We start from the raw sequence: 18262 nt of genomic DNA, 5'->3' as shown, positions 1-18262 counted from the left end.
ACTGCTCACAGTACTCCAAGTGAGGTCTCACCAGCGCCTTATAGAGCCTCAACATCACATCCCTGCTCCTATACTCTATTCCTCTAGAAATGAATGCCAATATTGCATTCGCCTTCTTCACTACTGAATCAACCTGGAGGTTAACTTTAAGGGTATCCGTTACGAGGACTCCCAAGTCCCGTTGCATCTCAGAACTTTGAATTCTTTCCCCATTTAAATAATAGTCTGCCCGTTTATTTTTTCTGTCAAAGTGCATAACAATACACTTTCCAACATTGTACTTCATTTGCCACTTCTCTGCCCATTCTTCCAATCTATCCAAGTCTCTCTGCAGACTCTCCGTTTCCTCAGCACCACCGGCCCCTCCACCTATCTTCGTATCGTCAGCAAACTTAGCCACAAAGCCATCTATTCCATAATCTAAATCGTTGATGTACAATGTAAAAAGAAGCGGCCCCAACACTGATCCCTGCGGAACACCACTGGTAACCGGCAGCCAACCAAAATAGGATCCCTTTATTCCCACTCTCTGTTTCCTGCCAATCAGCCAATGCTCTATCCACGTATGTAACTTTCCCGTAATTCCATGGGCTCTTATCTTGTTAAGTAGCCTCATGTGTGGCACTTTGTCAAAGGCCTTATGAAAATCCAAATATACAACATCCACTGCATCTCCCTTGTCTAGCCTACTGGTAATTTCCTCAAAAAATTGTAATAGGTTTGTCAGGCAGGATTTTCCTTTAAGGAATCCATGCTGATTTCTGCCTATCTTGTCATATGCCTCCAGGTACTCTGTAATCTCATCCTTGACAATCGACTCCAACAACTCCCCAACTACGGATGTCAAGCTAACAGTTCTACAATTTCCTTTTTGCTTCCTTGCCCCCTTCTTAAATAGCGGAGTGACATTTGCAATCTTCCAGTCCTCCGGAACCATGCCAGAATCTATCAACTTTTGAAAGATCATCGCTAATGCCTCCGTAATCTCCACAGCTACTTCCTTCAGAACACGAGGGTGCATTCCATCTGGTCCAGGAGATTTATCTACCTTTAGCCTATTCAGCTTCCTAAGTACTTTCTCTGTCGTAATTGTGACTGCGCACACTTCTCTTCCCTGCCACCCTTGAGTGTCCGGTATACTGCTGTCTTCCTCAGTGAACACTGATGCAAAATACTCGTTCAGTTCCTCTGCCATCTCCTCATCTCCCATTACAATTTCTCCAGCATCATTTTCTATCGGTCCTATATCTACTCTCACCTGTCGTTTACTCTTTATATACTTGGAAAAAGCTTTTAGTATCCTCTTCGATATTATTTGCTAGCTTCCTTTCATAGTTAATCTTTTCTCTCTTAATGACCTTCTAGTTTCCTTTTGTAAGGTTTTAAAGACTTCCCAATCCTCTCTCTTCCCACTAATTTTTGCTTCCTTGTATGCCCTTTCTTTTGCTTTAACTTTGGCTTTGACTTCTCTTGTCAACCACGGTTGCATCCTTTTTCCACTCGAAAATTTCTTCTTTTTTGGAATATACCCGTCTTGCACATTCCTCATTTCTTGCATAAACTCCAGCCACTGCTTCTCTGCTGTTTTTCCCGCCAGTGTCTCTTTCCAGTCAACTTTGGCCAGTTCCTCTCTCATGCCACTGTAATTTCCTTTACTCCACTGAAATACCGACACAGATTTCGGTTTCTCTTTTTCTAATTTCACAGTGAACTCAATCATATTATGATCACTGCCTCCTAAGGGTTCCTTCACCTCCGGTTCATTACACAATACCCAATCCAGTACAGCCGATCCCCTAGTAGGCTCAACAACATGCTGTTCTAAAAAGCCATCTCGCAGACATTCTACAAATTCTCTCTCTTGAGATCCAGTGCTGACCTAATTTTCGCAATCTACTCGCATGTTAAAATCCCCCACAATTATCATAACACTGCCCTTCTGACAAGCCTTTTCTATTTCCAGTTGTAATTTGTAGTCCACATCCCTGCAGCTGTTTGGAGGCCTATAAATAACTGCCATCAGGGTCCTTTTACCCCTGCTATTTCTTAGCTCAACCCATAAAGATTCTGCACCTTCCAATCCTACATTACCTCTTTCTAATGATTTAATATCATTTCTTACCAATAAAGCCACCCCTCCCCCTCTGTCTACCTTCCTATCCTTCTGATACACCGTGTATCCTTGGACGTTCAGCTCCCAGAGACATGTATCCTTTAGCCACGTCTCAGTGATGGCCACAATATCACACCTGCCAATCTGTAGCTGTACAAAAAGATCATCCACCTTATTCCTTATGCTGCGTGCATTTAAGTACAACACCTTAAGACCAGTATTTGATACTTTTTGCTTTGATTCCACTGCAACTTTATTGCACTGCAACTCATCCCAATGGCTACAAATTTGCCCCATCACCTGCCTGTCTTTCCTGACATCTTTACTGCTCACTATCTTAGATTTATTTCTGTTTTACCCTTCCTCCGCTCTATCATTCCGGTTCCCATCCCCCTGCCAAATTAGTTTAAACCCTCCCTAACAGCTCTATTAAACTTTCCCGCCAGGATATTGGTCCCCTTCGGGTTCAGGTGTAACCTGTCCTTCTTGAACAGGTCATACTTCCCCCAGAAAAGATCCCAATTATCCAAGAATCTGAAGCCCTGCCCCCTACACCAGTCTCTCAGCCAGGCATTCATCTGCCTGATCCGACTACTCTTGCCCTCGCTAGCACGTGGCACAGGTAGCAATCCCGAGATTACTACACTGGAGGTCCTGCTTCTCAGCTTCCTTCCTAGCTCCTGGAAATCTCTCTTCAGGACCTCCTCCTTTGTCCTATCTATGTCATTGGTACCAATATGTACCAAGACAACTGGCTGCTCACCCTCCCCCTTTAGAATATTCAGGACCCGATCCGAGACATCCCGTACCCTGGCACCTGGGAGGCAACACACCATGCGGGTATCTCTGTCAGGCTCACAGAATCTCCTGTCTGTTCCCCTGACTAAGGAATCCCCCACGACTACTGCATTTCTCTTCTCCCTCCTTCTCTCCTGCACAACAGTGCCAGGCTCAGTGCCAGAGACCCGGTCACCGTGGGCATCCCCGGTCAGGTCATCCCCCTCAACAGCATCCAGAACAAGATATTTGTGGCTGAGGGGGACAGCCACAGGGGTGCTCTCCACTATCTGGGCATTTCCCTTCCCTCTCTTGACAGTGACCCAGCTTTCTGACCCCTGTAGCCTAGGGATGACTACCTCCCTGTAGCTCCTGTCTATCACCTTTTCACTTTCCCTGATAAGCAGTAGGTCATCAAGCTGCAGCTCCAGATCCCTAACACGGTCTCTGAGGAGCTGCAACTCGGTGCACCTGGTGCAGATGTGACCATCAGGGAGGCTGGAAGTCTCCCAGGATTCCCACATCTGACACCCTGAACAAAGCACTAACCCTGCAGGCATGCTACCTAATTCTACAGGAATGAAACAGGAAAAATAAGTGGTCATTGACATATAAAGTAAAAATAAGTTGTTCCAGCACAGATCATTATGGAACACTACTAGTCATCTTTCATTGGCTCCACTGTCAAGGTCTTGTTTAGATTAATCTTTGACTGGAACTTCCCCCTTGACCTTTCTGCCATGGAGGACCATACCGGATGGCATCGCTCCCAGGATGTCAGGAAATCACAAGCCTCTCCACCACCACAAGGTGATGATCCATGGAGAAGTGAGTAAGCGGTAGCATTCTGAAATGCTCTTCCTGAACAGTTGGTAGAGTCAGGAACCTTCAGCACAGTAAACTGAGCCTGGAAGGTGTATCTGAAGTGCTGTCACCTGCCGGGCAAAGGACCCAGTGTTAGAGGGAGGACCAGAACATACAGCGCTTCTTCAACCAGTACTGAAGAAAGGGCTGAATGGCCTCTTAAGTCATAAGTTCTATGATCCTGCTCCAGGAAAACAGAAGTGGGACTGAATATTTTATTTTTTGGTTGACAGGAAATTCTGGTGACATATGTCAATGTCCGTTTTTGCCAAGAACAAAACCAGAATGTATGAAGACCCTAATGTTATTTTGGGATTCAACATTTTCTGTATATATAGTACATTCTTCTGCCCTCAAATTTCAGGTGAATAGAAATCAACTGCCCTCAATGACCCCTCCCCTCACCCTGCTCCCCAAGAAGTAGACGGTGTCTCTTGTCTCCCTCAGTCTGTGGTCTCTCACCATTCAGGGGAATACATGCACTGAATGTCCTTGGAAAAGTTGGGATCTGAGGAAGAAGCTGAGTAGAAAGCTGGGAGATACCGTTAGAAGCCACGCATTGAAGATGCAACTGTTCCACGGCAAGGGTATAAGCCAAACATTGGTGACTGCCAATCCTCCTACCTTCTGACCACAAACAGGGGTGAATGTCTGATTGGGGTCTTTGTAAAGGGATGGATATTCACCAGCACAGCCAGGATATTCACGCTGAATATTGAAAAGATTTTGAGGATACAAAGATCTGTGGACTCCAGAATTTGGAGTGACAAACTATCAGCTGGAGGAACTCAGTGGGTCAGGACTTCAGCATCTGTCAGGGGATGGGACGGCTGAGGTTATTGACCTGACATAGGTTTCCGACCTGAAACTGCAACAGATGTTGGCTGACCAACTGATTTCCTCCATTGCTTTGTGAGTTGCTCCAGAAAGTTGTTTGCGAAGCAGTTTCTTTTTGTCCACTCAAGAAATTTCGAGAGATTGAAAAAGTTAAAAGACATTTTCAATCTCTCATTGCTACAGCAAGAAATTCCCACTTGCTTCGAAAGGGCAACAATTATACCAGTGCCCAAGAACACCAGTGTGAGCTGGCTGAATGATTATCATCCAGTCGCACTCACATCTACGTGATGAAGTACTTTGAGAAGCTGGTCGTGGCCAGAATCAACTCCTGCCTCGGCCAGGACCTGCACCACAGCAATTTGCCTATTGCCACAATAGATCTACAGTGGATGCAATCTCATTGGCTGTCCATGCAGCCTTGAATCACCTGGACAATAAAATACCTATGTCAGCATGCTATTTATTCACTATAGCTCAGTGTTTAACACCGTCCTTCCTACAGTGCTTTTTGAAGAGTTATAGAACCTGGGCTTCTGTACCTCCCTCTGCAAATGGAAGACCTCAATCTGGAAATAACAACTCCACCTCACTGACAATCAACAGTGGTTCACCTCAGGGACGTGTGGTTAGCTCGCTGCTCATGTTCTCTCTACACCCCTGACAGAGTGGCTGGGCACAGCTCAAATGTCATCTATAAATCTGCTGACGATACACCCATTGTTGGCAGAATATCAGGTGGAAATGAGAGGGTGTGCAGGAGTAGATATACCAGCAAGTGGAGAGGTGTTGTGGCAACGTCCTTGCACTCACTGATTGTGGCCTTGAGAAAAGGTAAGAGGAGGGTACACACACCAGTCTTTGTAGAGGGATTGGAAGTGGAGAGAGTGAGCAATTTCAGGTTACTGGGCATTAGTATCTCTGAGGACGTAATCTGACCCCAGCAAATTGATGCAGCTGTGAAGAAGGCAAGACAGTGGCTGTGTTTAATTAGGATTTTGAGAAGAATTGGTATGTCACCTAAATATCTACATATGTACTGTGGAGAGCATTCTGACTAGCTGCGTCACTGTCTGGTATTTGGGGATGTGGGCCGGGTGGGGGGGGGGAGCGGGAGGGAACGCTGATACTGCACAGCATCAAAGTAAGCTGCAGAGAGTTGTCAAATTAGTCAGACCCATCACGGATACTCGACTCCACAGTTTACAAGACATCCTCAAGAAACAGTGCCTCAAAAAGGACCTCTGCCACCCAGGACATGCCTTCTTGTCATTGTTACCTTCAGGAAAGAGGTACAGAAGCCTGAAAGCATGCATTCAGAATTTCAGAAACAGCTTCGTCCCCTCTGCATCCAATTTCTGAATGGACATTGAACACAAGAACACCTCGTCACTTATTTTTATTTCTGTTTTTTCACTGCATATTTAATCTAACTATTCAATATATATAAATACTGCAATGGACAGTTTTTTTTTGTTCTGTATTATCCTGTATTGCATTGTAGTACTGCCACAAATTAACAAACTTCACAACATGTGCTGTTGATATTAAACCTGACTCTGATTTACGGAAACATGTTCTCCTCAGTTTCAGGTGCATTGTGGGCAGAGAAAAATGTAACAGGAGTTGTGGGAAGAGCGATCACAATCGATTGTCACTATGAAGCAACGTACAGCTCACACACAAAGTATTGGTGCCATGGATGGAGTCGTCATTGTTCAGTTTTAGTGGAAACAAATGAGCATCATGGACAGCGTGGACGAATATCAATCACAGATAACCCGGAACGGAGGATATTTACTGTTACAATGAAGGATCTTCGCTCTGAAGATACAGGATGGTACAGCTGTGCTATTACAACATCAGGTTATGACCCAATGTTTAACGTACATCTGCAAGTAACTGACGGTATGTAACGCAGTGATTGACTTTATGTCTCTATTGAAATGTCTGATCCAAGTTTTCTCTAGGAACGGCCAAGGTATCATTGATATCCCCGAGGCTCCGCAGTAGTGTAGAGTCCTACTAGGAATACGCAGCAGTCAAAAAACCCAACTCATGTTGATCTCACCCAATTCATGGTCGTGGTCCAATGTTCCGCCTATATCTTCAAGAATCTGATGGTACATTTATCAGGGCTTTACTTTCTGTTCCCCACTAAAATATCTTCTGTGTCTTCACTGCGAAGGGTCAGGACAGTTCCGATATCCCGAGGGTCTACATCCCCTCTGCCATCCGATTTCTGAACTGACAGTGAACCCATGAACACTTTGTCACATATTTTTGTTTCTGTTTTTTCACTGCATATTTAATCTAACTACTTAATACATATACACACACAAGGGTTGATTGACAAGTTTGTGGCCTAAGGTAGAAGGAGCCAATTGTAGAAAACTTAGCACATTTATTTTGCAACATAGTCCCCTCCTACATTTACACACTTAGTTCAGCGGTTGTGGAGCATATGGATCCCTTCTTTGTCGAAGTCGGTGTCTTGGACCTCCAGAAGGTGGCCCACAGCAGGGGTGATTGATATGTTTGTGGCCTGAGGTAGAAGGAGATGGGTTATTAACTTCAAACCTTCTGCATTTTCACTCAAAGAGTTGAACTGCAAGTGCATGTAACGAGAGCTGTATAACTCATCTTCTTCTACCTCAGGCCACAAACTTATCAATCACCCCTGCTCTGGACCACCTGGAGGTCCAAGACACTCTCGTTACATGCACGTGCAGTTCAACTCTTTGAGTGAAAATGCAGAATGTTTGAAGTTAATAATTCATCTCCTTCTACCTCAGGCCACAAACTTATCAATCACCACTGGTGTGAACCACTTCTACAAAGAAGGGATGCGTATGCTCCACGACTGCTGGACTAAGTGTGTACATGTAGAAGGGGACTATGTTGAAAAATAAATGTACTAGGTTTTCTAAAACTGACTCCTTCTACCTTAGGCCACAAACTTATCAATCATCCCTCGTATATTATTAATGCAATGGATAGTTTTTTGTTCGATATTATCCTGTATTGCATTGTAGTACTGCCACAAAGTTAACAAATTTCACAACATGTGCTGTTGATATTACACCTGATTCTGATTTACGGAAACATGTTCTCCTCAGTTTCAGGTGCATTGTGGGCAGAGAAAAATGTAACAGGAGTTGTGGGAAGAACGATCACAATCGATTGTCACTATGAAGCAACGTACAGCTCACACACAAAGTATTGGTGCCATGGATGGAGTCGTCATTGTTCAGTTTTAGTGGAAACAAACGAGCATCACGGACAGCGTGGACGAGTATCAATCACAGATAACCCGGAACGGAGGATATTTACTGTTACAATGAAGGATCTTCGCTCTGAAGATACAGGATGGTACAGCTGTGCAATTACAACATCAGGTTATGACCCAATGGTTAACGTACATCTGCAAGTGTCTGACGGTATGTAACGCAGTGATTGACTTTATGTCTCTATTGAAATGTCTGATCCAAGTTTTCTCTAGGAACGGCCAAGGTATCATTGATATCCCCGAGGCTCCGCAGTCGTGCAGAGTCCTACTAGGAATACGCAGCAGACAAGAAACCCAACTCATGTTGATCTCACCCAATTCATGGTCATGGTCCAATATTCCACCTATATCTTCAAGAATCTGATGGTACATTTATCAGGGCTTTACTTTCTGTTCTCCACTAAAATATCTTCTGTGTCTTCACTGCGAAGGGTCAGGACAGTTCCAATATCCCAAGGGTCTACATCCCCTCTGCCATCCGATTTCTGAACTGACAGTGAACCCATGAACACTTTGTCACATATTTTTGTTTCTGTTTTTTCACTGCATATTTAATCTAACTATTTTATATATATACATACACACACACACACACACACACACACACACACACACACACACACAAGGAATGATTGATAAGTTTGTGGCCTAAGGTAGAAGGAGTCAATTTTAGAAAACCTAGCACATTTATTTTTCAACATTGTCCCCTCCTACATTTACACACTTAGTCCAGCAGTCGTGGAGCATAGGATCCCTTCTTTATAGAAGTCGGTGTCTTGGACCTCCAGAAAGTAGCCCACAGCAGGGGTGATTGATACGTTTGTGGCCTAGGGTAGAAGGAGATGAGTTATTAACTTCAAACCTTCTGCATTTTCACTCAAAGAGTTGAACTGCACTTGCATGTAACGAGAGCTGTATAACTCATCTCCCTCTACCTTAGGCCACAAACGTATCAATCACCCCTGCTCTGGACCACCTGGAGGTCCAAGACACTCTCGTTACATGCACGTGCAGTTCAACTCTTTGACTGATAACGCGGAAAGTTTGAAGTTAATAGCTCATCTCCTTCTACCCCAGGCCATGAACTTATCAATCAGCCCTCGTGTATAAATACTGCAATGGACAGTTTTTGGTTCTATATTATCCTGTATTGCATTGTAGTACTGCCACAAATTAACAAATTTCACAACATGTGCTGTTCATATTACACCTGATTCTGATTTACGGAAACATGTTCTCTTCAGTTTCAGGTGCATTGTGGGCAGAGAAAAGTGTAACAGGAGTTGTGGGAAGAGCGATCACAATCGATTGTCACTATGAAGCAATGTACAGCTCACACACAAAGTATTGGTGCCATGGATGGAGTCGTCATTGTTCAGTTTTAGTGGAAACAAATGGGCATCACGGACAGCGTGGACGAGTATCAATCACAGATAACCCGGAACGGAGGATATTTACAGTTACAATGGTGGATCTTCGCTCTGAAGATACAGGATGGTACAGCTGTGCAATTGCAACATCAGGTTATGATCCAATGCTTAACGTACATCTGCAAGTATCTGACGGTATGTTGTGCAGTGACTGATTTTATGTCTCCTCTGAAATGTCTGATCCAAGTTTTCTCTGGGAATGTTCAGGGTAGCATTGATATCCTGAGGCTCAGCAACAGGGCAGAGCCTTACGATGAGTTGTCAGGAGTCAGGAAACCCAACTCATGTTCATCTCACCCAATTCATGGTCACTGTCCAATGTTCCGCCTATATCTACAGGAATCTGTTGGTACATTTACCACGGATTTACTTTCTGCCCCCACATAAATATCTGCTCAGTGTCTTCACTGTGAAGGGTTACGACAGCTCCCACATCCCGAGGGACCACTGCAGTGCAGAGTCTTGTGAGGAGTGAACAGGAATCAGGGAATCACCCAGTGTGGGGTCTGACCCACTGATGGACACCAATTTCTATTGGGAGGATCAGCACAATTTTCCTGCCTCAGAAACATATGGAATGTCACCCTATCAGAGGTTTGCATTCAGAGTAAAACTAATAATCCAGCCATAACAGATCAGCGAGAATCCTGTTGCTCATGGGCTAAGTACCGGAAAACCATAAAAAGGGAATCATTTCCCAGAGCTCAACAGACTGCATTCAGTTCTTCCAAAGCAGGCCAGTCCAATCCCTGGCCTATCTCAATCAGTCCCTCCTAACCCGCACCCCCACCTGTATCCCCATAAATGTGCTCTGAGCCCCCACCCCCAGAACCCACTGACCATCCACTCCGAAACATCCAGCCTCTTCATCCACCTATTACCGGTGGGAATCAGATTAAGTGAAATCTGATGAGATCTTGTCCCATCAGAATCCTTTTGTTTTCCTTTATCCATCTTGCCCTTTTACTCCTTGTCATTCCCCTCCACTGCCCTTGTGCCCACACTTTCTCCCTCTAGTGCCCCACCTACTTATTCTATTCCATAGTCTACTGTCCTTTCCAAACAGATTCCTCCTTCTTTAACCTTTTGCCTCTTCCGCCTATCACCTCCCAATTTATCATACTCTTTTTTGCTCCATCCCACCTTCCTGCCTTCCTCCTCTCACCTAGATTCAGCTATCAGCTGTCAGCTTATGCTCCTCCTCCTCTCCCCACCCTTTTATTCAATCCTCGCCCCTCATTCTTTCCAGTCCTGGTGAAGCATCTCAGTCAGAAACATCACACGTGCATTTTCCCCCAGAGATGTTGCCTGACCTGCTGAGTTCCTCCAGCTCCTTTGTGTGGACATCCACCTTCCTGAGACTTCTGGGCTTCACCCACTGCCTCCATGCAAACAGCAGCACCAAAGTACTCCCTTGCTGAAGCAGGTCACAGAAACCAAACACTTTCTCTCAAGACCCTCCAAACATGTGACAGATATCTGACCATCAGAGCAAATACTGGCAATCTCACTGGCAGAAAGAGGTATAGCAACTAAACAAATAGTTTATCACTTCTGTCATTTTTCATTGGCTAAGATTTAGCACATTACCCACATGATGTAATTGTTTTAATTATCAATTAATTAATCACTATCTAAGAAATTTTCTTTATCTCATCGATAAAAGTGATGGATTTTTCAGAAGCACTATGTTTCATTTCTTTTTATTCCTTTACATTACATCCTTTAGCATTGATTTCCCTTTAGCATCATTTCTCAGCTCTTTATTTACGTTTGTAGATTGATGAATATTTGTATGTTTTTTTACTCTAAAATAAGCAGAAATCTTTGAACTAAGACTGCTCACACTGAAGTGGATCACTTCACATTTGTCTACAGAATGATGCATCTGCCATTCATTTGCTGATTCTCTGAACCAGTCCAAATCAAGCTTAAGAAACTCCTCACAGTACACATTGTCACCTGACTTTGTGCCCTCTGCAAACTTGATATATTGCATTTAATTCCTCTGGACTATGTTATTGATATACAATGAGATGATTGGGTTTATAACACTGAATACAACAGTTTCCCTCTATAAACTCACTGCCAGTCAAAAGCAGAGCTCTTCATTCCTGCTGTCTGAATTCTGTCTGCCAACTGGTTCTCTATCCATATTAGTTCTCTAATTTTTAATCTGACATGTGTAGGACCTTATCAAATGCTTTCTGGAAATCCAAACACACAACCTGCTGTCATTATTCTGCAAGCTATCTTCTCATCTACTTGCACAGGGAAGCTGTTGAAACTGGATTTTATCAACAGTGCTATCATGTTTGCTGTTGTGTGCTGGGGCAGCAGGCTGAGGGTAGCAGACACCAACAGAATCAACAAACTCATTCGTAAGGCCAGTGATGTTGTGGGGATGGAACTGGACTCTCTGACGGTGGTGTCTGAAAAGAGGATGCTGTCCAAGCTGCATGCCATCTTGGACAATGTCTCCCATCCACTACATAATGTATTGGGTGGGCACAGGAGTACATTCAGCCTGAGACTCATTCCTCCGAGATGCAGCACAGAGCGTCATAGGAAGTCATTCCTGCCTGTGGCCATCAAACTTTACAACTCCTCCCTTGAAGGGTCAGACACCCTGAGCCAATAGGCTGGTCCTGGACTTATTTCCTGGGATAATCTACATATTACTATTCAACTATTTATGGTGTTATTACTATTTAATTATTTATGGTGCAACTGTAACAAAAAACAATTTCCCCCGGGATCAATAAAGTATGACTTTGACTATGACTATGACTATGACTTATCTCTACAGAATCTGGATACATTTCTGAAACTTCTGTAACAGAATCAATGAGGACTTCACATTCTGAAACTTCTGTAACAGATTCAGCGAGGACTTCACATTCTGAAACTTCAGAAATGAATTTCAATGATACTCGAAGAAAAAACATACAATCCATTTCTGCCAAAAGGTACAATGTTCTCATTTGTCAATGTTTTGATTGACACTACTGCCCTACGAGATATGTGATGTTATTGGTGGTGCTGGCTTGCGGAGGGTGGGGAATGGGAGGGGCAGGAGGAGGGTGGTACACCCACCTTTCTTTGCTGGCGTTGTACCTGTGAGAGTATTGACTTCAAACACACTGAAATAATGGGAGAGGCCTATACACTGCTCTTTCTCACACATTTCAATCCTGAGGCTCCAAGGTAAATATCTTGTGTTGATTTAAACATGAAAGTTGACAGCGTTATTTTAGAATCTCACTTATCAAAATGGAGAGAGTGCTGGATTTGTATCAGGCTGCTTTGCTTGTTGAGAAATAAGAGCAGATCCCTCCCTTTGCCACCCCTAAGAGGATGTACGGCTTGATGTCGGTTGTATTTGTCAAATCTCAGCAATGCTGCTTTGCCTTGCCATGACCAACTCTGATGTGACCCTGATGGCAAATTTCATGGTCGGTTAAGGTAACAATGCTGGTCACTGCATCTGCAGGAAAGATGTTCCTGGGGAGTGGGCATGGGTGAGGTCAGTATTATTGCTCTGGACTACACAGCATTAAAATGGGGTTACCTTGGAGATATGTTAAAGTAAAAAGACAATTTGGCTCAGGCAGTCCAATAGAAGATGTCACCCTAGAATCTTTCGTTTGCCTCCCTATCTTGTCTTGGTATGCCTAAAGACCTTTGCCCCCAGACATAAACAGAATGTTGCCATGCAGGTTGATAGGGTGGCTAACAAAGAACATTGTGTGTTGGCTTTCATTAGTCATATAAGTTAATTTAAGAGGCTTGAGGTAATTGTTGCAGCTCTATAAAACTCTGGTTCGTCCACACTTGAAGTATTGTCTTCAGTTCGAATCACTCCATATAGGAAAGATGGAAAAGCTTTAGAAGAGATTTACCAGGAAGCTGCCTAGTATAGACAACATGTTTTATGAGGATGGGATGAGTGAGCTAGGAATTTTATCTTTGGACATAAGGAGGTTAAGAGGTGACTTGATAGAGGTGTATAAGATGATAGGAGGCATTAGTAAATTGAATAGTATCGATACTTGAGTTTTTTCTGCATGCAATGTTCCCACTTTCAAGGATTCATCATCTCATATTCTTGATTGTTATTGCTAATATATTTATTATTATTTCTTTCTTTATGTGTTTGCACAGTTTGCTGTGCTCTGCACCCTGGTGGAACACCAAAGTTTGGTGGTCTTTTATTGATTCTGTTATGGTTATTATTCTATAGATTTATTGACTATGCCCGCAAGAAAAATGAATCTCAATGTTGTATAGCCTGAGGTATATGTTTACATTGAACTTTGAGCTTTAATATAAGTGGACATACTGTTAGGTCTCGGGAAAAGTATAATGGGTTATCAGAGGAAGGTCTGTTACACAGAGAGTGGCAAGTGCTTGAAATGTGCTGCTGGGGTACTGGTAGAGACAAGTGCGTTTGGAAGATTTAAGATAGGCACATGAAGTAAGAAATATGAAGGGCTATGTGGGAGGGAAGGGTTAGATTAATATTGGAATAGGTTAAAGAGCTGATAAAACATGTTTGGCTGAAGAGCCTGTACTTCGCTGTACTATTCTATGTTCTATGTGCTTTTCCCTTACATATTTGATTTTCTTCTTATTTGTTTCCTTCTCTATTATCATCATAAAATGCATTTTATGTAGCTCACTTCATCTTAACTTCCCTACATGTTCTGGGTTATTTATCCTCTAAATCAGGAGTTCACAACTTGGGGTCCATGACCCCAGTCCTTAATGGTATTAGTCCTGACATAAAAAAGGTTGGAACCCTTGCTCTAAATGCTCAAATTTGCAAATTCCCTTCATGGTCTCTTTAGCCATTGTGTTACGAGTGAGCCCCTTATACATTATTGATCTTGCTTCCCCCATCTCCAGACCTACCACTGTATTTATTTCTTTATTCTATTTACTGAGATACAGTGTGGAATAGGTCCTTCCAGCCCTTTGAACTGCACCACCCAGTGACCCCCAATTTAACCTAAGCCTAATCACAGGATGATTTACAAAGACCAATTAACGAACTGACTGATACATCCCTAGACTCTGGGCGGAAACCAGAGCACCGAGGGAAAACCCATGCATTCCACAGGGAGGACATAGAGATCCCTCACAAAAGACATCAGAATTGACCTTTGACACCTCAAGCTGTAATAGCATCGTGGTAACCACTACGCTGCATGGTGCCCAAGGAATACTGAGATTTTTTGAGATGCCCCGATTACTTTTATGATTTTTTTTTTGATTATCCTTATTTGTCTGTGTATTTCATTCCCCAACTCCATTCTTCAATAAGTTATGGATCACTTATCAGCTTTCATACAAAATCTGTCTGCGAGGATTCGTTGTCGAACTTCCAAAGAGCTGTGTCCTCTTTTGTCAAGTTTGTCTATATTTGTCACATGTACATTGAAACATACATTGAAATGCTGTCAGGCCTGCACATGCAGGAACCTCCCAATCTTTACCTAACTAATAGAATTCACCTGCCACTCATTCTAGGCTCATTACCTGCAGCCTATTTAACCCAGTTCTCATCCACAGTCCCTGTTCACTCATCAAACCAGATGGCCTCAACAAATTGTTCCTAGCCTTCAATCCCTCGCTTGCTTGTTGTGTTTACTTTCCGCTCTTTCATGTTTTATGGCACCTCATGACTTGTTATTTTGCAGTCTATTAGTAGAGTAGCATTTACTGCAAAATTGTCTCTGCTGCTTGATTTTGGTCAAGCCTCATCTACATTTCCTGACAAATGCATCACTTTGCATCAAATCCAACCAGCAAAGATTGTGCTGGGCAGTCTGTTAGTGTTTCTATTCTTCCAGAGCCAACATAGCATGCCCTCAAGCGACTAACCATCAACCATATGTCTTGAAAATATGGGAGGAAACCGGAGCACCCGGAGGAACCTCATGCAGTCTCAGAGAGAATGTACAAACTCTTTACAAATAGTGGCAGGAACTAAACCACAATGGTATAGCTAACTGTTATAAATCATTGTACCATGCAATGACATTACATTAACCCCAGGCTCATCGTTACCCAACCTCATTATTTCGATCCTTGCCATTTCTAAATCTATCTACATTATCTATTGTCGCAGCATACAGTATGTGTTTCCGCAATTGTATCTCCAAATGATGATCATAGATTATCTTCCCTCCCTCAGTCCAGCGTAAAATTAATCTCCCAGCTGAACTTCCCTGGCCTTGCTGCTTTTATTGCTCCACTTCACTGATTTCACAGAGGAACCAGGAGGTAAATATTTGAAATACAAAGGTGTTTCCTCTTCTCCCACTGATTCTGTATCTCTTCCCCTTTGTTCAGTTACATGATATGGAAAGTGGGACGCTGGCTGTTCTTTGCTCTGCTGGCGATCTGCACTATCGCTGTCACATGGTTCACGAGAGATAAAAAGGTAAGTCCAGGTCAGTAGATGCTCCCGAATGGTTTTCATGAATTACAACATAGAACATAGAGCATTACAGCACAATACATGGAATCTGGTCTATGATGTTGTTCTGGCCTCTTAACTTACTCTAACCTTTCCTTCTTATATGGGCTTCAACTTCTCTGTGATCCATGCATCTTTTTGAGAGTTTCTTAAATGCTGCGAATGTATCTGCCTCTACCACCACACCTGATAGGACGTTCCATGCACCCACAACCTCTGCGTAAAATCTTACCTCTGACGTCTCCCCAATGTGTTCCTCCAATCAACTTAAAATTATGCCCCCTCGTATGAGACACTTCTGCCCTTGGAAAATGTCTCTGGCTATGCACTAGATTTACGCCTCTTATCATCTACTACACCTCTATCAAGGTGCAATACCTCTCATTCTCATTCACTCCAATTTAATTCAAATATACTGATCATTTAAAGGGAAAAAACATTCACATATGAACGTTTAACCTTTTGTCAAAACAAAGTTGCATGAAGATGATATACTGTAAGGAGGCTTTCACGCTCTGCCCATGTGTAGAATGAAGTCCTGTACTCGACAGGAAAATATATTGGACACTGTGTTTCAGACAGAATTCTGTTGCAAGGTGCCCACATGAAATGTAAATCAAAGTCAAAGTGCACTTTACTGCCCAATGCACAAGCATGTGTTTGTAACAGTGCAATGAGTGCAAAGTCACAGGCACATAGAATCATGCAGTATTGCATGGTTCCCTGTGTCAATCAATCTGATAATTTCACTTTTGCTTTTATAGAGATCTGATCAATCAGATCCTCACCGCCTGGTCCAAGAGAAAGAGAGAAGGATCCCAGATTTCACCAACCGTGCGGAAGTTTTGCGCTAAGATTAAGTATTCATTATTCATCCCACTTTGTGGAACTTTAGAACATGATTTCACTCAGGAATTCAGGGTACTAGATTTTCCTTAAAGTGTCAGTGGTTGGAAACTATTTGGATAGGGAATCAAGTAATCTTCAGATCATGACATCCCATCAGAATGATTTTATTGAAAAATATTGACCTGAAATATTAGCTTTGTTATTCTCCTTGTAGTTGCTGGCTGACCTGTTGAGTATTTCCATCATCTGCAGATTTAATTTCAAACAGGCACACATTTTCCTCATATATTCAGGAATATTATTACACAGAGAAATACCACAATCTTATTCACATTCAGCACAATTATCGACACTGTACAAAGGTCTAAAGGACACTGATCAATGGAAAGTAATGCCGGGTCCTGAATAAAATTAAATGGACGACTTCTCACCACATGTCCTGAGCACAGTCTTATCATCACGAACTCTCTCTTCCACCAGAAAAACAAATTCAAGGCATCTTGGCAGCATACCTGATCTAACAGTGGTATCTCATTGTCTATGTCATTGTCTGACCTCGGGATTGCCTTCATGTGTATATATCACACAGGCCATGATTGGACAGATTGTTGGCTGACCCCTCCACCATGTCAACGAGTCATAGAAAAGTCCCTTTGGCCCATCTAGTCTATGCTAAGACATTTAAGTTGCCTACTTCCAACTACTTGCACTGGCAACATAGCCCTCCATATTCCTCCCATCCATGTACCTATTGAAACTTCTCTTAAATGTCGAAATTGATCTTGCATGCACCACTTGCACTGCAGTTCATTCCACACTTTCATGACCTTCTGGCTGAACGGGTTTTCTCTCTTTTTCATCTCAAACTTTTCACCTTTAACCCATATCCTATGGCCTCTAGTTGTAGTCCCACCCAACCTCAGTGGAAATAGCCTGTTTGCATATTACATAACTTTACCCCGCATAACTCTGTATACCTCTATCAAATTTCTTCTCAGTCTTCTCCATTCCAAGGAATAAAGTCTGAACCTATTCAATTTTTCCATATAGCTCAGGATCTCCAGAGCTGGCAACATCCGTGTCAATTTTCATCATACTCTTTCAAATTTATTTATATCTTTCCTGGAGGTAGGTGACCAAAGATGCACACAATAATCCAGATTATGCCTTATCAATGTCTGATACAAATTCAGCATAACATCCCATCTCCTGTACTCCATAGTTTGTTTCTTTTTTGGTTCATGAAGGCCAATGTGTCAAAAGCTTTCTTATGACCCCAGCAACCTTTGAAGCCACCTTCAATGAATTATTGTCCTGTATTCCCAGATTCTTTGGTTCCACCATAACTCCCTAGTGCCCTACCGTTCACTGTGTAGGACCTACCCTGGTTGGTCCTTCTGAAGTGCAAAACCTCCCACTTGCCTGCACTTAATTCCATCGGCCATTTTTCAGCCCATTTATCCAGCTGATGCAAATCTCTCACTGTCCACCACATCCCCAATCTTGGTGTCATCTGTAAATTTGCTGACGCAGTTAGCCATATTATCATCCAAATCATTGATATAGATGACAAACAACAAAGGACCCAGCACCAATCCCTGTGGCACAGCACATGTCAC

General features: G+C 42.9%; 1 protein-coding gene across 1 annotated transcript in view; it reads left to right on the top strand.

Annotated features, from left to right (window-relative positions):
• Window positions 1–2770: 2770 nt before the first annotated feature.
• LOC134355855 (uncharacterized) overlaps window positions 2771–18262 on the top strand; it is a gene marked incomplete at its 5' end in the record, with an annotated part of 191652 nt that continues 176160 nt past the window's right edge. The window contains 3 exon segments of the mRNA XM_063066359.1: window positions 2771–2789; window positions 6179–6499; window positions 9125–9445. Of these exon segments, the coding sequence (XP_062922429.1) occupies window positions 2771–2789; window positions 6179–6499; window positions 9125–9445 (661 nt within the window).

Source organism: Mobula hypostoma, chromosome 13 (assembly GCF_963921235.1).
Source record: "Mobula hypostoma chromosome 13, sMobHyp1.1, whole genome shotgun sequence".
NCBI classification, from domain to species: Eukaryota; Metazoa; Chordata; class Chondrichthyes; order Myliobatiformes; family Myliobatidae; genus Mobula; species Mobula hypostoma.
Note: the sequence above shows the minus strand (reverse complement) of the source record. Positions and strands in the feature narration are given on the sequence as shown.